This window comes from Staurois parvus, unplaced genomic scaffold, assembly GCF_062004578.1.
Source record: "Staurois parvus isolate SC_StPar_1 unplaced genomic scaffold, SC_StPar_1.0 ptg000422l, whole genome shotgun sequence".
NCBI classification, from domain to species: Eukaryota; Metazoa; Chordata; class Amphibia; order Anura; family Ranidae; genus Staurois; species Staurois parvus.
The window spans coordinates 1,426,776-1,448,934 of NW_028318218.1; the positions used below are offsets into that span (position 1 = coordinate 1,426,776).

Here is a 22,159-nt window from a genome sequence, read left to right on the forward strand (position 1 = left end):
TTGGTAAAGGCCAATAGTTGGATTAACCTACCTGGCTTTTAAGGGATCTCTATACACAATTTTTGAAATCCACCCTCTTGCAACAGCCATTGTGAAGGGGGTTTAATTTTAATTGCTGATTTATTCATTTATTTTACAGAGATTTTAGCAAGTGGAGTACTTGTCAGATTATTGTTATTATTAAAGATTTATATAGCGACAACGGTTTGCGCAGCACTTTACAAAAAAAAGGGAGACAGTACAGTGACAATACAATTCCATACAGGAGGGTTAGGAGGGTCCCTTTCATGACAGCTTACAGTTTAGGAGGGAGGTGCAAGTTCAGCGTTTAGTTGGAGGCAGGATCGACTTCCCTGAAGAGATGAGTTTTAAAAGATCCCCTAAACGTGGACAGAGTAAGGGATAGCCACACAAGACAGTACAATTAGAATTCAAGACAAGAGAGATAGGAGGCCCCAAGGGAGGGTGAAGTGATACAACAGGTAACGAGGATGAGAATGAGTTTATTGGAGAAAGTATAAGTTCAGATGCTAGGTAGAAGTGTAATTGGTTTCCTTAAAGAGATGTGTTTCAGGGATCACCTAAAGGTGGAAAGATTGGGGTAGGGAGTTCTAGAGGAATGAAAAGGCTCTGGAGAAGTCCTAGAGGTGAGCATGGGAGGAGGTGACAAGGGAGCTAAATATTGGGAGGTCCTAAGAGGAGTGGAGTGGAGTGTTTGGATGACATTGTGAAATGAGGTTGGTGATATAACTCAGGGCATAGTTGTGCATGACTTTGTTGTTAATAGTACTTTTAATTTTTTTCATTGAGCAATTGGAAGCCAGTGGAGGGATTGGTAGAGAGGGGCAGCAGCCACTGAGCGGGGTTGGTAAGGTGATGAAGCCAGGATGCTCCCTTCCAAGCCATTTATTCTCCTGATTGTCTTTGAGGTATTGCACAAAGGTTGTGCTTACAGCTGCTTCTTAAGTCTGAAGCCCTGTACACATGGGCCAAATATTGTCTGAAATCTGAAATTGGCCTGTGTGTACAGGTCCCTGTTTGACAGAAGATTCTATGAAATGACTTTGCTGGAAAACCAGCAGCCGATCGGCATCTGTTCAGTGCTCTCAACCAAATGCTCTGCCAGGTAAGGGGGGGGGGGGGACTGTCATAACACAGTTGCTCAGCAGTGAAATCCCTGTACTAACATTGTATTGTTAGCACAGAGGCTTCCTCATATTTTTTGCGCAGTGCGCAGAAGTTGCCAACTGTCTGCAGAGTCAATAGCTAAAGACCTCCAAACTTCGTGTGGCCTTCAGATTAGCACAAGAACAGTGTGTAGAGAGCTTCATAGAATGGGTTTCCATGGCCGAGCAGCTGCATTCAAACCTTACATCACCAAGTGCAATGCAAAGTGTTGGATGCAGTGTTGTAAAGCACCCCACCACTGGACTCTAGAGCAGTGGAGACCTGTTCTCTGGAGTGACAAATCACACTTCCCTGTCTGGCAATCCCATGGACTTGTCTGGGTTTGGTGGTTGCCAGGAAAACGGTACTTGCCTAATTGCATTGTGCCAAATGTAAAGTTTGGTGGAGGGGGGATTATGGTGTGGGATAGTTTTTCAGGGGTTAGGCTTGGCCCCTTATTACCAGTGAAGGGAACTCTTAAGGTGTCAGTATGTTAGTATAGACATTTTGGACAATTTCATGCTCCCAACTTTGTGGGAACAGTTTGCGGATGGCCCCTTCCTGTTTCAACATGACTGCGTACAGTGCACAAAGCAAGGTCCATAAAGACATGGGTGAGCGAGTTTTGGGTGGAGAAACTTGACTGGCCTGCACAGAGTTCTGTCCTCAACCCATTAGAACACCTGTGGGATGAATTAGAGCAGAGACTGCGAGCTGGGCCTTCTCATCTGACATCAGTGCCTGACCTCACAAATGCACTTCTGGAAGAATGGTCAAACATTCCCATAGACACATTCCTAAACCTTGTGGACAGCCTTCCCAGAGGAGTTGAAGCTTTGTAGCTGCAAAAGTGTGGGCCAACTCAATATTGAACCCTATGGACTAAGACTGGGATGCCATTAAAGTTCATGTGTGTGTAAAGGCAGGAGTCTCAATAATTTAAGCAATATAGTGTACAGTGGGGCAAAAAAGTATTTAGTCAGCCAGCAATTGTGCAAGTTCTCCCACTTAAAAAGATGAGAGAGGCCTGTAATTGGCATCATAGGTAGACCTCAACTATGAGAGACAAAATGAGAAAAAAAATCCAGACAATCACATTGGCTGATTTGGAAAGAATTTATTTGCAAATTATGGTGGAAAATAAGTATTTGGTCACCTACAAACAAGCAAGATTTCTGGCTCTTCTTTATGAGGCTCCTCTGTCCTGCACTCATTACGTGTATCAATGGCCCCTTTTTGAACTCGTTATCAGTATAAAAGACACCTGTCCACAACCTCAAACAGTCACACTCCAAACTCCACTATGGTGAAGACCAAAGAGCTGTCAAAGGACACCAGAAACAAAATTGTATACCTGCACCAGGCTGGGAAGACTGAATCTGCAATAGGCAAGCAGCTTGGTGTGAACAAATCAACTGTGGGAGCAATAATTAGAAAATGGAAGACATACAAGACCACTGATAATCTCCCCCGATCTGGGGCTCCACGCAAGATCTCACCCCGTGGGGTCAAAATGATCACAAGAACTGTGAGCAAAAATCCCAGGACCACACTGGGGGACCTAGTGAATGACCTGCAGAGAGCTGGGATCAACGTAACAAAGGCTATCATCAGTAACACACTACGCCGCCAGGGACTCAGATCCTGCAGTGCCAGACGTGTCCCCCTGCTTAAGCCAGTACTTGTCCGGGCCCGTCTGAAGTTTGCTAGAGAGCATTTGGATGATCCAGAAGAGAATTGGGAGAATGTCATATGGTCAGATGAAACCAAAATAGAACTGTTTGGTAGAAATACAACTCGTCGTGTTTGGAGGAGAGAGAATGCTGAGTTGCATCCAAAGAACACCATACCTACTGTGAAGCATGGTGGTGGCAACATCATGCTTTGGGGCTGTTTCTCGGCAAAGGGACCAGGACGACTGATCCATGTACAGGACAGAATGCATGGGGCCATGTATCGTGAGATTTTGAGTGCAAAACTCCTTCCATCAGCAAGGGCATTGAAGATGAAACATGGCTGGGTCTTCCAACATGACAATGATCCCAAACATACCGCCCGGGCAATGAAGGAGTGGCTTCGTAAGAAGCATTTCAAGGTCCTGGAGTGGCCTAGCCAGTCTCCAGATCTCAACCCCATAGAAAATCTTTGGAGGGAGTTGAAAGTCTGTGTTGCCCAGCGACAGCCCCAAAACATTACTGTTCTAGAGGAGATCTGCATGGAGGAATGGGCCAACATACCAGCAACAGTGTGTGCCAACCTTGTGAAGACTTACAGGAAACGTTTGACCTCTGTCATTGCCAACAAAGGATATATAACAAAGTATTGAGATGAACTTTTGATATTGACCAAATACTTATTTTCCACCATAATTTGCAAATAAATTCTTTCCAAATCAGCCAATGTGATTGTCTGGATTTTTTTTCTCATTTTGTCTCTCATAGTTGAGGTCTACCTATGATGCCAATTACAGACCTCTCTCATCTTTTTAAGTGGGAGAACTTGCACAATTGGTGGCTGACTAAATACTTTTTTGTCCCACTGTACATGGTTGAAGATCACCTAGTTGCAGAACTGTGATACCTTACCGAATATTCTTATCCAATAAAACAGGTACAACGTCTTTTCACCTAAATCAAAACAAAGATTAAAATTAATCCGATGACAGGCTTTACTATGTGTATATGAGTATAATGACATTTGGGAAGGTGCCTCCTATTACTATAGAATGGACTCTGCAATGAACTTGGTATCGTTTTCTCTGTTTGCAGGAGCATGATGACATTTGTGGAGGTGACTGCTCAGTGCTATTAGGGAATTAACATTAACTGCCATTAGGAGGAAGAATGAAGAAGCAAGAGCAACTTTGCTTTAATCATTGTTTTGACTTGGAATAATAGACATTGTGGTTGCGGTTGTTTTGGAATAAATATATTGTGCAAAGTCTATTAGTTGGTTGACTCACTGTAATTAATGCATTCCCTATTCGGCTAGTAGCTTATCTCAACGTTTGGTAAAGTGACACTAAGCGATATCTGTATTTTCCAAAAAATAATCCATACACACCTACTATTTAATGGCCCTGTAATCTATTTTTAATTAAATCGCTTCTTGCTGTGTTCTTCTACCTCTTTGTAACATCCTCCATGAGCTCCCAAACCTCTCATTTCCCCCCCTTACTGTTTGAAATGTGCAGTAATATTAGTTGTGGTCATGTGTACTGCACTATGCACAGTACAAACCCCATAGTCCATCTCAGAAGCAAGCAAAAGAATTTGGCTCCATTCCTACATAAAGGGGGACCATGGAGAACAAATGTAGCCACCCTCTAACAGGAAGTTGGATCATAGCAGCAAAAAAGAAAAAAAGGGGAATTTGGAGGAAGTTGAGTGCAGTAGCAAGTACATAGTTCACTAGGAATATTAAACCAGAGTTTAGTTTGAAGAGATTACCGTAGATTGAAGAAAGCTAAATATAGAATTTCCTTTACTGGTTAATCTGCAAGCTGTTAATTAAATGCTAGCAATACACAGTTCGATCAGCCTGCAGGACGAATAACAAGAAATCAATCTGTGTCCCCATCATTGCTAAACAGTGTAAATAAAAGAACATGCATTGCCAGCTGTGGAATTTGGCAGCTGCTTCACCCACCCTTGCCTGAATGAAGTGGTGATACAGTCAATTTTCAACTGATAATTTCTGACCTGGCTTCAGTTTGTGTCTCTAGTAGGGAGCATCATTCCTCTGTTTGTCCTGGAAACCACTTCACTGGCACAGAAAGTAATGGCAAATTCAAACATTTACAGTTGTTACTGGAGCATGAAATGGGGGAGAGATCTTTCAAAATCCACCCCTTCCTGACCAATGACACCACAAAACAACTTATCCACGCCATGGTTATATCCCGCCTCGATTACTGCAACTCCCTCCTCACTGGATAGCCTGTGTAACTACCGTTACACAGGCTATCCCCCCTTCAGTCTATTATGAATGCTGCTGCTAGATTCATACACCTTACCAACCGATCAGCGACTGCTGCCCCTCTCTGCCAATCCCTCCACTGGCTTCTACTAACCCAACGTATAAAATTCAAAATACTAACCACAGCTTGCAAAGCCATCCACAACACTGCCCCTAGCTACATCACCAACCTCATCCACAGATACCGCCCAAATCGCCCACTCCGCTCCTCCCATGATATCCTCCCTTGTAGCTCCCTCATCCCCTCCTCCCACGCTCGCCTCCAGGACTTCTTCAGAGCCTCTCCCATCCTCTGGAACTCCCTACCACAGCATGTCCGGTCAGCCCCCACCCTGTCTGCCTTTAGGCAATCTTTGAAAACTCACTTTTTCAGGGAAGCCTACCCCACCTCCACCTAAGAACTGTACTTGAATCACCTCCACCAGATCATCCTCCGCAGTTATAATCTTTTGTAACATCTCCCCCTTCCTTTAGATTGTAAGCTCCACGAGCAGGGCCCTCACATTCCTTCTGTAATGAAATGTATTGTAATTGTACTGTCTCCCTTATATTGTACTGCGCAAACTGTTGGCGCTATATAAATCCTCTATAATAATAATAATAGGGACACCTCTTCCAGGGTCAACTTTCTAAGAGTGTATGTCCACCATTTGGAAAGAATCAAAATAAAAATTCCCAACAGTATACAGCAAAAAAAAAAAAAAAAAAGACTGACAAGGGTTCCAGCCATATATTACTCCATCTGAAAAAAAGGTTGTACTGCAATAATTAGAGCACCCAATTTTCCCTGTTTTTTTTTGTGTGATGTATAGACCACTATTAACCACTTCAAGTCCGGACACTTTTACCCCCTTCCTGCCCAGGCCAATTTTCAGCTTTCAGTGCTATCACACTTTGAATGACAATTGCGCGGTCATGCAACACTGTATCCATATGAAATGTTTTAGCATTTTTTTGTGACAGATAAAACTTTATTTTGGTGGTATTTATTCACCACTGGGATTTTTATTTTATTTTTTTGCTATACAAGTCCAAATATTTTTTAAAAAATAAAATTTTGCAAATAAATAATCTTTCTTCATAAATTTTGGCCAAAATTTATTCAGTTATCTTTTTAGCAAAAAAAATAACCCAGATTAGTTTATAACCAAAAATGATAATTTTTCAGTTTTTTTTTACATTTTTATTTTATTTTTTTATATTATTATTTATGGGTTTTTTTATTGTACATACCGTCACCCTAGCAGTACAGTGTCACCATAGTGACACTGTACTACTTGTGGGGGGTGATGAAGATTTTTTTCTTTTTTTTTACACTGATTGCTTTTACACCCATAAAGGCTGTAAAAGCAATCATATCTCCTCTCTGGCTGCATTCTTGTAGCCATTGAGAAATGCTGTGTGAGCTGTGATTGGTCACAGCTTGTCACATGGTACAAGACTGTTGTGAATAGCCTTGTACTATGTGTTCTCTGTGATCATTCACAGATTTCACACGTAGTAAGCAATGATGTCAGAAGTGACATCTTGCTTACTACTATTCATGTGATCACTGATTGGCCAATCAGTGATCACATGATCGGGACCTCATGTGAGGTCCCGTACAATGATCGTTGTTCACCGGATCGCGGTGCTGCATGTTCCCAGGGAGTGCACACAAGCAGGGAGCGGGGAGGACGTTTATAAACGGCCACCTGCCCCTGCACTGCTCCCCTATATATGGGCCGGACGGGAAGTGGTTAAAAATTTACTATTTAACTACCAAAAGTGTTTTACCACATTAAACTTTTCATCCAATCTCTGACCTTAGAGTTTCTTCATAGGTTCTTTCGGTTCCTTGAGCAATGTCAGATTGATCTCAACTGATCGTTTCTGTAAATGGGGTACTTCTACACCAACCACCAATATAAGAAGGCACTGCTTCACTGTCCACTTATGTATGGGGTCACTTCTGCATTGACCACCAATGTAAGGTGGCACTCCTACACTGACCTTTAATGTAAGGGGTCATATTTACACTGACCACCAATATAAAGAGTCACTTTGACACTGACCACCAATGTAAGGAGTCACTTCTTCAATGACCACCAATGTAACGGGTCATTTTCTACAGTAACTCCAATGTAAGGTGTCACTCCTCCACTGCCCGCCAATCTAAGGGGTTATTTCTACAGTGCTCACCAATGTAAATGCTACTTTTTCACTGTCTTCCAATGTAAAGGGATAATACAGTTTTCACAGTCTTTTAGAGTGTGTGTGTTTGACACCCTCTCTGGTTTTTCATGATGCCATATGCACCACTTGTTATATTCTTTTATTTATTATTATATATACTTATCAATTTACTCATCATCTTAAATGTATCGTGAATTGTAGAGGGAATAATTTTTAGCAAGGGTTCCCTGAGACCTGAAAATTATTTCAAGGGTTCCTCTATATTAAAAATGTTGCAAAAGGCTGGGCTAAAAAAATTTATTTGGTATTCTGATAAGCCAGTATAAAGGAAAAGTAATGTGAAAAAAGACATGTAGGTTTAACCAATCAGTTTAGGCATATGAATGCTTCACAGTCAATATAGCAGGGTGCGTGGCAGTGGTGTGTCCTTTTCCTACATACTTTATGCCAAAGTGTGTTCAATTTTCTCATCACTGAAGGTTGGCAGGTGTGCCAGACAGCTACAATTATAGTCTGTGGCAGGTCCAGTTATTAACCCCGCACATTCGCCACCTGTTTCACTGTATACTTGGAATCAACAGTATGGAATAATCTTCAGAATATTACTTCAGAGGCAAGTAATGTGAATTCTAATAAATTAAAGTGTCCTTCTACTTAAAAACAAATGAGCAATGTGGATTTAAATATAGACTGGCCCTCAACACACTGGGCCCAATAAACTATTGATGGTGCACCAAATATTTGGCGTACAGAACAATGATTTATGGAGTCCACCAAATAATTGTTTAAGTTAAATGTAAAATAAAATCCCAAAGTGCCACATTTCACACAAAAGTCACACAATCTGCACCAAATAAATATTTTTGCAGAAAATGAGTTTGGTAGTATTTGGGAAAATGGTGGTGTGTGGTATTGTGCCAAGAGGATAACAGCGCAAGACAGTCAAGATCATGGGTTCTGCACCAAAAAATATATATGTGTGGTAACATAATAGGTTATGTGATATGCAGTGCGCCACAGTCAAATATGCTGTGCAATGCTACAGCAAATCATTTTTTATAACAGCCATTCTCAACCAGGGCTCCAGAGGTTGCTAGCTGTGGCTGGATGACCTTCCATTTGACAGTGCTTGCATAGTTCAAGGGCCAAAAACACTTGTAAAGCAAGCATCTTTATCTTTTTTAGTTGTCTGTGAGGGCTGTATTATTCCTACTGACCACCAATGCAAGGGGACATTGTCTCATGATTAACTGGCTTTGGTATAGGGTTCCTTCAAGACCTGGAAATTGTTTTAGGGGTTCCTCTGAGCTAAGTTAAAAAAGCTGATGTATTGGAACCACCAATTGAAGAAGATTTCCGCAGGACATCTGAAGATAATTGCCGGTTGGGTAAAGATTACTGTGGTGTTCTTTTACTACATACTTTGTGCCAAAGGATGCTTCTCTTTATCATTTCAGGAAGTTGGGAGGTATGCAATATACTATACTTTTCACGCTCACTATATGTACACGCTCTATTTTGAATCAAAATTTGTTTTTAAAGGTTGAGTTCACTCAAATTATCAGAAAATTATCTAAATTATCTAAATGTAATGTGACCAGGGAATCCAGATTTATTAAAATAAACCCTAGTAACCATACATTATATTTATTATTGAAGCTACTCTTTACATTTCTGGTCTGTCCCTGGAAGTTGGGCACAGTTGGCAGTGACCCTTCCTATTCCTGATTTGCAGTCCTTGCAATTTTCCCTAGATTTCCCATGGAGGTCAACTGTGTCTATTTTAGTTTATGTTGAAACAAAGGTCAATGCCCTAGGTTCATAAATGCTACATTTAGGGCTGTGGCCATCTCTGTGCGGAATAGTCAGCGAAGGCAGGAAATGCCTTATTCAGAGGAATGCGGCACGTAACATTGACATTTTTTGGTCACGTGTTTTCACCAGAAAGTGTACAGTTTTTATTTCGTTATGAGGCCCTGCCACAAATCTGTCATCTCAGCTGTATATTTATCATGTAAGGGGGAGAAAAATCCATATTTTCAATCAATACTTTGTATAGGAATTATGAGCGCCACTTATGTGCCGAGTGAGATTTGTGATACAGGCAGTCCAAGGCGCAGAGGGTTTGACATGGCGTAAAATAAGTTAAAATATATTGTGCCTTTTATACAGAGAGCAATCTAAAGGGAATACTACAGCAAATAGAAGTTGGTTTCCTGCAAATTGGATTCATTATGTAACTTATTTGATGCTTTAGCGCTCAGCTTGACATATCAATGTACAGTAAGTGTCATTATACCTCCCAACTTTCTGAGATGAGAAAAAGGAATACCTTATAGTACAAACTATGAAGGCAAATCACACATCCCTGCTGCATTCCTATTTCCAAAGACCATGGAGAATTCATAGGCAAAACTGGTAATTTATAATTTACATAGAACATTATGAATTAAAAAAGAAGGGAAGCAAAGTAAGCAAATTATATCAGTTGTATGCAGTATGGTTAGAAATACGGGAATAAGCGTAATTTAAAGTGGAACATTGAACAGCTGGATTGGAAATATATGCTGTATATATATTGTAAATGCACCTACTGGGATATTCGCAGTGCTGTTTAGCCAGTCTTGCGATCCCATTCAGAGCCGTCAGCTCCTAAATAAGCGTCTTGCCTTCTTTCAGTCAGGTAAAATTTTATATGTAATGTAGAGCATGGTTTCAGGCATTTCTTCTTTTTTTACATGGTTTTCCTGCTAGTATAATGCCTAATGTCTCAGGGTGACAATGACAAGGATCACTTACTGTACTGTATCTCTGGAGAATCTGTGTTTTCACCCCTAGGCTACATGTTCCTGATTTAGACTATAGAAAACCTTGACCTCTCCTGACCTACATAACACAGGGAGGTGTTTGTTCATAGAAGAGCACTGGGCAGGGTTGATAACACTGCTTGGGATTTCATTGTAGCAGAGGCAGGATGAACACAAAGATCACAGGATCAATGCGTAATTATGGCACTATTGAACAGGTATATTTTACACTTTCGATGGTATATTAATCATACCAAAGGGGAGAAAATAAAATAAGTTCAGTCTTTGTGTTTGCATACACTTTAATGATTTTTGAATGGACACATATGTGGACTAAAGTGAGTTTTTGTATTTGCCTGTAGATCCCCTTTAGACTTCCAGTAAAAGTTTTAATTGTATTTTTAATTGCAGCACTTTTCATTTTCAGATCCAGAATGCTAATGATGTCCTAATATCACCTCTTGAAAAGTTTCGCAAGGAGCAGATCGGGGCAGCCAAAGTAAGTAGCTAGCCGTCTTCTTCCTTCAAATTGGATGTGTGTTTCTTTATAATTTTGCTTTAACTTACTCAGCCTAACCAATGAGCATATTTTATTTGATTCTACAGAAAGCATTGTCTTGATACAGACAATACCCTGTAGAAACTAATCATATTTCACATTTTGTTACATCATGGTAGTCAGAATAATGACCTATCCCTATTGATTGGTCCCCATAGTTTTCTGTCTATTTTTGTTCTAATACAGATTATTATTATTATTATTATACAGGATTTATATTGCGCCAACAGTTTGCACAGCGCTTTATAAAATGAAGGTAGACGTTACAGTTACAATACAATTTGGTACAAGAGGAAACAGAGGGCCCTGCTCGTTAGAGCTTACAATCTAAGAGATTTTAACATGACTTCAATTATCTCTTTGGTTGCTGGACAAAACAGGCATCTGTATACTTATGGCTTGGTGCTCTATAATTTAGACTAATTGTACTGTTGGCCAACCATGGATGCAAGCAGCATAGTGCGTACCCTCACTGCAGAAGAGGGACAGAAATTATAGCTCTGTGTGTAATTCCCCACTCACTGCCCGCTTCTTCCTCCCTCCTAGCACATGGCAGAAGGAGCCAACCAAGAGAGGCATGATGGGACATTTATTCCCCGGGAGAGCACTGACTATAGAAAGCTATGGGGCTCTGAACTACAGCCCCCATCTAGCCTTTCTCAAAAGAGCAGGAGAGAGCAGAATTTGCCAGGCAAATTCTACAGGAAGGGAGGAGTGCTTTGCATACAGTGCGATTGAGAAGACCCTGCTGCAGGGTGCCATATCAAAGAGGGAGAGAGACTGCGACCGTGTCCTTTGGAAGCTGAGTGGGGAATCCTTACCATGCAGAGCTGTGACCTGAGTCTAGAGAGCCGGAGCCACTGCCAGGATATAGACCTTTCTGTGCTGTCCCCACGGTCAGCCCAGAGTGACCACTGCTGTCGTGTTCCTGGGTCTAATGAGAGGGCTACCACTAGAGACTGAACAGTTAGGAGTTACTTACCCAGCTATTTGATAGCTCTATTACTGCATTTATTTACTGTCTTATAGCACGTCAATGTTTACTGGGCCTTGACGTTTAGCCAACTAAAGAGTCAGGACTAAAGACTGCCCCTTAATAGTTGTTACATAGAGACCTTTTTGCCCCTTTTGGTACCTCAAAAGAGATGCTGCACCATACTCCAGTCAATTCCTTACAGTGCACTCTAAACCGTTGTAGTATTATTTTTATTATACAGGATTTATATAGCACCAACAGTTTGCTCAGCGCTTTACAATATAACAGGAGACAATACAGCAACAATACAGTTCAATAGAAGAGGGAAAGGAGGGCCCTGCTCCTTGGAGCTTACAATCTAAGAGATGAAGAGATCTTTCCAACACTCTATTTTTGAAACCTATATTGAGGTGCCTACATAAACTGCCACTGCTGACCTTTCCCTAGAAAATGCTTGTTTCTTTCCGATCATCCTGATTCTCTGGAATCATTTCTTTTAGAGTCACTGACTTAGAACAAGTATGCACATTAGGTGGTCTGAATTCACTTGCTACATGCTCATCTTGGGTCAGTGACTCAAAATGTTGAAATCAGAGAGCAAAGCAGCTTGTATTTTCAGAAGGAGGTCAGGATTAGCAGCTAATATACTTTACTTTTTACAGGTGTCCTTTAAATCAGCATCACTCATACTGCACTTAACATTTATTTACATCAGTTATTACTGACTTGTTAATTCAAGTATTTATTTCAGTTAGTGGTATAGAACAGTGTTTCTCAACCTTTTTTCAGTCAAGGCACTCTTTAAAATGATGGACAGTCCCAAGGCACCCTTTAAAATTATGGACAGTCTTGAGGCACCCCATTCTAAAATGTGAAAAACTATTCTAATAGTTTGATATAATGCAGCAACATCCACACATGTAGGACACCCAACATTAGAGGTGATTTATTCTTCCAAAGCAAATACACTTTTGCACACTGGTACTGACTAGTATTCCAATGATTCTCTTCTCCCTCAGTTTTTCTCCATCACTGAGTTAATGTGATCCCAGGACTGATGGAGAGGGGCAGGGGAGGGTCAAACTAGGATGCTGTGCAGACAACCAACATCCTTCTTATCAACTGATGAAGTCATTGGTTGTCAGGACGCCAGTGGCTAGAAGGTTGTAATGGTGCACAATGAAAACTAAAAGGCAGGCTTGTTCCACTCGTTGGCTTGTATACAGGTTTTGGGCATTTTTTTGAAATTTTGCCAAGGCACCCCTGAAGAAACCTCAAGGCACCCCAGGGTGCCTGGGCACCCTGGTTGAAAAAGGCTGGTATAGAACCTAACCATAGTTACTTCAACGTACTGTAGATATTACTCTGTTTAGCATACTGTGTTCCAATTTATCCTCTGTGTGCTCATTTATGTTCTACTAAAATTTATACTAAACTTCATCAATAGATTTGTGTAATTATCTCTAAACAGGTGTGTGTCTATTTTCTGGTAATAACCACAGTCAGGTCAAGGGTATTTATATTTTCATCTTTATACAGTAGGGCAAAAAAGTATTTAGTCAGCCACCAATTGTGCAAGTTCTCCCACTTAAAAAGATGAGAGAGGCCTGTAATTGGCATCATAGGTAGACCTCAACTATGAGAGACAAAATGAGAAAAAAAATACAGACAATCACATTGGCTGATTTGGAAAGAATTTATTTTCAAATTATGGTGGAAAATAAGTATTTGGTCACCTACAAACAAGCTAGATTTCTGGCTCTCAGAGACCTGTACCTTCTTCTTTAAGAGGCTCCTCTGTCCTGCACTCATTACCTGTATCAATGGCACCTGTTTGAACTTGTTATCAGTATAAAAGACACCTGTCCACAACCTCAAACAGTCACACTCCAAACTCCACTATGGTGAAGACGAAAGAGCTGTCGAAGGACACCAGAAACAAATTTGTAGACCTGCACCAGGCTGGGAAGCCTGAATCTGCAATAGGCAAGCAGCTTGGTGTGAACAAATCAACTGTGGGAGCAATAATTAGAAAATGGAAGATATACAAGACCACTGATAATCTCCCTCGATCTGGGGCTCCACGCAAGATCTCACCCCGTGGGGTCAAAATGATCACAAGAACTGTGAGCAAAAATCCCAGGACCACACGGGGGGACCTAGTGAATGACCTGCAGAGAGCTGGGACCAATGTAACAAAGGCTACCATCAGTAACACACTACGCCACCAGGGACTCAGATCCTGCAGTGCCAGACGTGTCCCCCTGCTTAAGCCAGTACATGTCCGGGCCCGTCTGAAGTTTGCTAGAGAGCATTTGGATGATCCAGAAGAGGTTTAGGAGAATGTCATATGGTCAGATGAAACCAAAATAGAACTGTTTGGTAGAAACACAACTCGTCGTGTTTGGAGGAGAGAGAATGCTGAGTTGCATCCAAAGAACACCATACCTACTGTGAAGCATGGGGGTGGCAACATCATGCTTTGGGGCTGTTTCTCCACAAAGGGACAAGGACGACTGATCCATGTACAGGACAGAATGAATGGGGCCATGAATCGTGGGATTTTGAGTGCAAACCTCCTTCCATCAGCAAGGGCATTGAAGAAGAAACGTGGCTGGGTCTTCCAACATGACAATGATCCCAAACATACCGCCAGGGCAACGAAGGAGTGGCTTCGTAAGAAGAATTTCAAGGTCCTGGAGTGGCCTAGCCAGTCTCCAGATCTCAACCCCATAGAAAACCTTTGGAGGGAGTTGAAAGTCCGTGTTGCCCAGCGACAGCCCCAAAACATCACTGCTCTAGAGGAGATCTGCATGGAGGAATGGGCCAACATACCAGCAACAGTGTGTGCCAACCTTGTGAAGACTTACAGGAAACGTTTGACCTCTGTCATTGCCAACAAAGGATATATAACAAAGTATTGAGATGAACTTTTGATCTTGACCAAATACTTATTTTCCACCATAATTTGCAAATAAATTCTTTCCAAATCAGCCAATGTGATTGTCTGGATTTTTTTTCTCATTTTGTCTCTCATAGTTGAGGTCTATAGGCCTCTCTCATCTTTTTAAGTGGGAGAACTTGCACAATTGGTGGCTGACTAAATACTTTTTTGCCCCACTGTATGTGCTTGCAGTAATTTCTATTCAACCAGGTGTGTCAGGGCCAGGGCTGAGGTTGTACTTGGAGTCGAAGCTCAGAACAGAGAGCCCAAAATTACCAAGCGGCTCCTTTGTGGGTGGCGGTACACAAAACTGAAAGAAAAATACGTTTTGGCTATGAATACATTCTAGGCTTTTTAAAATTGTTTTACAGAACTTTTTGGTGAGTTTATATCCTTTTTTGTTTAAGGAATTCAGATAAGATGTAAAAGTCTTAGAAAGAAAAGTAGTTATTTGTTTTAATTAGCTTCTATGTGAAATGCTCAACTTGTAGCTTGTAGCCAACTATTTATTTGAAAAACCAGGAAGCACCTAGGTGAGCCATTCGGTCTCAGCACAGCTTGGTGTTTGGCTGTGTCAAGGAGGTAATGCTGCAGAACACATTTATAAATGGTCTTTACACTATCTAGGAATAATAAAGGCTATTTGGATGTTTCCAGCCATCACTCAGGCCCCCCTCTGTAGGGTTATTTAATGTTGCAGCAAAACACAATTATTTGATGGTACGATTGTGAACTTGGTGATAAGTAGTTTAATCATTCCCCTTTGTCCCTAGAGGACTGTACGGCTTAGCAGCCATGCAATAAATGTATATATTTATATGAATGGAAATATTCATCTTCTGCTCTTGTGGTGTTTGATGGAGTGAGCGATTCTAAACCTCTATCTACAAGATGAACCAACGTTCCTGGAAAAATATCACCTACTATCTCTAGTGGGGAAATCAGTCATTAGTCAGCATCATTTCATCATGGCTATCTAAACCTCTGACTAGTGGTTGCTAAAGGGAAGCTTTAGACGTTTCAATGCTAAACTCCAAGAAAATAACTAAATACACAGATAAAATACATATATAAGGCCTCATGCACATTGGGTTTAAAAATGCCTCTTTTACAACATTTGACTTTTTTTTCTCTTACCCTGTAAAAGCACCTCTATGTTAGCCTATGTGTCCTTAGAAGAGGAGCCTTTATAGGCTGAAAAACACCCATCACGAGCACGTTCAGGAGAGGAGCTTTTGGGCAGAGAAAACGCTTGATGTGCGTAAACATTTCTAAACTCACGTAAACATTCAATTGATTTACCAATTGAACGTTCATTTATTCCAATAGCCAAAATAAATTAATATTCTGGTCTATGGAATCCATAAACGCTGAAACGCTCAAAACAATTAAAAGCATGTGCAATACAGAGCTGTAGACACATTTTGTAAGTAATTTTTTTACCTACCAGGAGTAAAAGGCATTCAGAGGAAAAGTTCATACATCCTGTGTGTATGAGGCCTTACAGCTGTTTTACCTGGCAAAGGATTTATATTTTGTCCATCCAGTCCTAAGAGTTACACGACTCTACCACCAAATACAGCCCTGTCTGGCAGAAGAGGGGACTGTTCTTTCTCTGTTGCAGTTATATTTTAAAGTAATTATCTCCTACTTATTCCACTCCCTGAGACTGGACAAAGGAGAGGCAGCAGACTAATAAATTCATATTTCTGTCACCCTCACCCTACTCTCTCCTCCTTTCAGCATGCTCCTTGCTTTACAGCACACCTGCAGTAGAATGGGAGTTCCCCCTAAAGTGAAAAAGTAAAACTTAAAGAAGATCTTCACTCTGTAAACAAAATGTAAAAGTCAGCAGCTGTAATCTTTTCCAGGAATAAACTCTTTCAGATGAAATTCTTGCATAGGGTATACTACACTCTTCAGAGATTGAACAGGATTTATCCCTAACGGTCGTTAGACTGTCCCCATTGCCAAACGGCAGTTGGCACCTATTACCATATGATCTTGAAATGTCCGGAAGTATCTAGGTTATGGGCGGCGGTGTTTGAGTTTATCAGTCTCTGTCTGTAGCTGACCCTTCTGGTCTCCCCTGAACTGGCACCCTTCGGCATTCAGGATGATGAGCAGAGGCCTTGATACACCAAATTGCTAGTTTCTTACTTACTATACTGTACCAAGAAAGAGATTATACTCAAATGGAATGCACCCCCCCCCCCCCCCCCCCCCCCGTGGACTCCTGGAAGAAAGCTGTTAACAAAGTCCTTCCTATGTGTAAATTGACCTACATGAATAAGAATTGTCCACGGAAACTTGATATGGTATGGCAGCCATGGATGTCCCAGTAAATGAGCCCCACCCTCTGGTGATCCACCTATGCATGGGCCCTGACAAGGCTGCGATCCCCTGTCACGTATACTCCATGATGTATGTGCATGATGATGCTCTGTGCATTATATATGGATTTTCTCTCAGTAGACTGTATTTGATTGTATGTGTATTTTGTGAATTTGTACCGATGCCAATATTTTCAAGAAAAGGAACATTTTGATTGTTAAAAAAAAAGTCAGCAGCTGCAAGTTCTGTAGCAGCTGGCTTTTAAAAAAAACACACACTTACCTGTCACAGGATCCAGCGTTGTCCACACCTGACCAGGCTCTTTGTCTGTCTTCAGGTCTAGGCGCTGGCATCTTAATTGTGGGCAGATGACTGTGACTCCTTGCAGCTTCACAACCAGCTGCTCACTGAGCATGTGTGAACCGCGCTGTGCCTTGTGAATGGTCTCAAGAAGCTGTGGGAAAAGGAGGGGGGCAAATTTCTGCTCAGATAGCTGTCGCAATCTGATCGGAAGTGGGAGTGGGTACCTATCAAAATCAGGTACCTGCTTCCCCCTCCAAAAAAAATTCCAAATATGGGAGAACAGGGGGGTTGAGGAGGAAAACTGCAACTTCCCCTTTTGAGTGAAGTTCCGCTTAAAGGTTTTTTTTTTCATTTTGAGTGAGGGTAAGAATTTCTGTTATGTTTCCGTTCTGGGACCAGTTGGGGATGCAGACAACAATGAAAAATAAAAAGCCATTTAAACCCTTCCCTATTCTACCAAAGGTTTTACTACTGTCTGTGTTCCACAGAAAAGATTTCCCCTCCCTTCCTGTGCAGTCACAGGAAATAAGAGTAAAACCCTCTGCAAGAGTACAAAAACCTGGCAGAGTCTCCAACCCTTTCTCTATTCAAGATAAAAAGAATATAGTTTTCCTGTAATTCCAATGCAAAGGATTGTCTTATTTCATCTAAGTCCCTCAAATACCTGTTGTTCCTGCCTGAGAAATCCACCAAATGCAGCTTCCTGTGATGGTGTGGCAACTGCGCTGCACTGCTCCTGCTTTCAGAGCTGAGTTGCCACTCTCATATAGACTGTTCTTGCTTACACTATAGTGGGATGAAAAATTGTTGCAGGGAGGTTTGGCATTGACAGCAGGTAGCTTCTCAATCAGCACCTGGATACATATAGTCGATGTCCACTGCTTTCTGGACTGAGAGCACTGCCTCTGTTGGTGAAACCCTCCCATTGTGAACTGCAGTGTCTGGGAGGGGGAGCGTGTGAGAAGGTAAATTAAGTTTTTGTTTACTTCATCAGGCTTGTGCATCACATAGTGATTGGATTTGAGGCTTCTTTAGACCATCATACAAGAGCCTTTAGTTGTACTTTTAGAATCTGGTCACAGCTGGATCTTCTTTGACCTCCTACACCACTTTCGCCAAAGAAAACATGGGCATTTCTTTAAATAACTGATGTGCAAATCTGCAGCTTGTTGGAGAAACATTTTTAATGGTGAAAAATTTGTCTGCAAACTCAGACAGTCTGTGTCTCCCTGGGCTTGTGAGAGCTTAACATGCTGCGACTAGCTTAGTAGTAGCTGGTGGGACATAGTTTAAATCTGATTTATTGAACCAAGGACACAAAAAAGTGGTCACCACAAAGAGTTCTTGGAATCCTGGGAACTCCTGAGGGATGAGACTGGTAAAAAGTTTCCTTATTTGGTCAGTGCAGCCTGAGGTCCACAGCTGGTATTATTGATGAGCTCATCTCTGCGTAGGCCAAACTCCTGGGTTCCTTTTTATCCCCATCCTGCCTGTTAAACATTATTTCCTTCAAGTGCCCCTTGACCTTCACTGACATTCAGCGTAGATCAAGAGAAACAGAGGCATATTTAAACACTACTGAAAGAAATAAAGCAAAATTGGACTTTCCTTTTCAAGCTGATACTTTGTGGCTTTTCAAAAGCGACGGGTTCTTTACATTCCTTCATAGTAATTGGTGTTTTGCAATGAAAGCTTCAATTAGAAAATGAAAGTATTGAACAATTCAGGATTTTATAATAAGCGGAACAATTACCTGTTCATTGCAAAACGTAACCAAAGCTTTTACAGGGAAGAAAAAAAAAAAAAAAAAAATATATATATATATATATATATATATACACTCACCGGCCACTTTATTAGGTACACCTTGCTAGTGCGAAGAAAGTAGCCCTCACACCATTACACCAACACCACCAGCCTGAACCATTGCTACAAGGCAGGATGGAACCATGCTTTTATGTTGTTTACGCCAAATTCTAACCCTACCATCTAACTGTCACAGTTGAAATTGAATGCCCATTCTCCTCTGACATCAGCAAGGCATTTTCATCAACACACACAATTGCCGCTCTCTGGATATTTTCTCTTTTTTGGACCATTCTCTGTAAACACTAGAGATGGTTGTGCATGAAAATCCCAGTAGACCAGCCATTTTTTAAATACTCAGACAGCCCGCCTAGCACCAACAATCATGCCACGGTCAATGTCCCTTAAATCCGCTTTCTTCCTCATTCTGATGCTCAGTTTGAACTTCAGCAAGTCATCTTCACCATTTCTAGATGACTAAATGCAGTGAGTTGCTGCCATGTGATTGACTGATTGAACAGGTGTGCCTAATAAAGTGGCTGGTGAGTGTATATAGGGTATATCTATATACACTATATTGCCAAAAGTTTTGAAACACCCCATTGGATTCAAGTGTTCCATTCACCTCCATGGCCACAAGTGTATCAAATCAAGCAATTAGGCAAGCAGGCTGCTTCTATAAACATTTGTGAAAGAATGGGTTGCTCTCAGGAGCTCAATGAATTCAAGCGTGGTACCGTGATAGGTTGCCACCTGTGCAATAAGTCCATGTGTGAAATTTCTTTGCTTCTAAATATTCCACGGTCAACTGTTAGTGGTATTATACCAAAGTGGAAGCAGCTGGGAACAACAGCAACTCAGCCACAAAGTGGTAGGCCAAGTAAATGACAGAGCGGGGTCAGCACATGCTGAAGCTGCAAACTGTCTGCAGAGTCAATAGTTAAAGACCTCCAAACCTAATGTGGTCTTCAGATTAGCACAACTGTGCGTAGAGAGATTAATGGAATGGGTTTCCATGGTCGAGCAGCTGCATCCAAGCCTTACATCACCAAGTGCAATGCAAAGTGTCGGATGCAGTGGTGTAAAACATGCCACCACTGGACTCTAGAGCAGTGGAGACGTGTTCTCTGGAGTGATGAAACACGCTTCTCTGTCTGGAAATCCGATGGATGTGTCTGGGTTTGGTGGTAGCCAGGAGAACAATACTTACCTGACTGCATTGTGCTAAGGGTAAAGTTTGGTGGAGGGGGGATTATGGTGTGGGGTTGCCTTAAGGGGTTAGGCTTGGCCCCTTAGTTCCAGTTAAAGGAACTCTTAAGGCATCAGCATACCAAGACTTTTTGGACAATTGCATGCTCCCAACTTTGTGGGAACAGTTTGGGCATGACCCCTTCCTGTTCCAACATGATTGCACACCAGTGCACAAAGCAAGGTCCATAAAGACATGGGTGAGTGATGTTGGGGTGGAGGAATTTGACTGGCCTGCACAGAGTCCTGACCTCAACCCAATAGAACACCTTTGGGATGAATTAGAGCGGAGACTGTGAGGCAGGCCTTCTCGACCGACATCAGTGCCTGACTTTACAAATGCACTTCTGGAAGAATGGTCAAACATTCCCATAAACACCCTCCTAAACCTTGTGGACAGCCTTCCCAGAGGAGTTGAAGCTGTTATATCTGCAAATGGTGGGCCAACTCAGTATTGAACCCTACAGACTAAGACTGGGAATTCATAAAGGGTTCCATACTGGACACGTCACCCCTCACAATGCCAGGTGCATGCCCAAGGATTTCTGTACTAGGGGTGGGTAGATCCTGGTAAGGAACTGAGAGATTAGTCCATCTTCAGGTCTGCATTACTTTTAAATGGCAGCAGGCGAATTGAAAGCTGCAATTCAGTCCAATACCGACTTTCACATCCACCCACTGTTGTGCTCTGTCAATCAAAAGTAAATAAGATCACCTGTACCCTGGCTCCTTTATTCACATTTAGCTATCTATCTATGCAGCTGTGCATGGTAGCCTATCAGCTTCTAAATTCAGCATGTTCACTTAAGCTTTGACAAAAAAAATGGAAGCTGATTGGTTTCTCTGCAGAGCTACACCAGATTTTGCACGCTTCAGTTTAATAAATCAACCCCAAGGCTTGATGAATTTGGTTTGATGGAAATCAAGTGGCCTTGACAAGCCCTGACCCCAACCTGGTTGAAAACATTGAGATGAATTGGAATGTTGATTGCTAGTCAGCCCTTTTGAATGATCTTTTGGCTGAATGGGCACAAATGTCCACAGATACTCTCCAACGGTTTGTGGTAAGCCTACACAGGTGAGTTACTCCACATTAGTGTCTTTTCAAATGGGATGTCCAACAGACTCTTGTGTGTTGGTATGATGGCCAGGTATCTATCTATCTATCTATCTATCTATCTATCTATCTATCTATCTATCTACCCCATGGACCATCACATTGAGAATGAAGCTTGTGCTACAACATAGGGGCCCAAAAGTAATGGACGGTCCTTCCAGGTCACCATAGAATGTGTAAAGCACAAGCTCTCTTGGAGCCTGGCCCCAACAAAAGTGGCTAGCACACAATATGACCCCAATAAATATGCCTAATCGTTTAGCGGTTATAGTGGTAGCATAACTAGTGATGGTTAGTGGAATGAAAAACAGGTAAAAAGGTGGTCTGCACACTGGAAGTTCCACAGTGAATATCAGTCTACAAGAGGTCTCAAATTATTTGGGTATGACTGAAAGGTTCTTAAGGAGATGTAATAGTTTTTCCATGCTGTTGCTTGTAGTCTGTTCTTTACTAGGTTCACACTTCCTGCTACATTTACTGAAATTAAATTAACAGGAAATCCCTACACAGGGGCCACAGTAGGGTCAGAGCTAGGAATTCTGGGGCAGAGATCTTCTGCTGGAGTCCATAAGAGAGCTAAGAAGTCAGTGTGTGATCCAACTCGCCTGTCATTTTTAAACAGACTCAGGTGTCATGTTCTTTTGTGTGTAGATGGCAGGTTCACTTTAAAGCAGGAGCATGTAAAAAAAAACTAGATATAGTTTTTCTTCAAAGATAAACAGTTTTTCCACTCTTTTTGTCAGTC

General features: G+C 41.6%; 1 protein-coding gene across 1 annotated transcript in view; it reads left to right on the forward strand.

The window, feature by feature from the left end:
* The window catches only part of ARHGAP42 (Rho GTPase activating protein 42), a 470,299-nt gene that overhangs the window by 241,899 nt on the left and 206,241 nt on the right, over window positions 1–22,159 (forward strand). Inside the window, exon 4 of the mRNA XM_089687254.1 lies at window positions 10,555–10,626. Coding sequence (XP_089543380.1) covers window positions 10,555–10,626 — 72 coding nt within the window. The remainder of the gene's footprint in view (window positions 1–10,554; window positions 10,627–22,159) is intronic.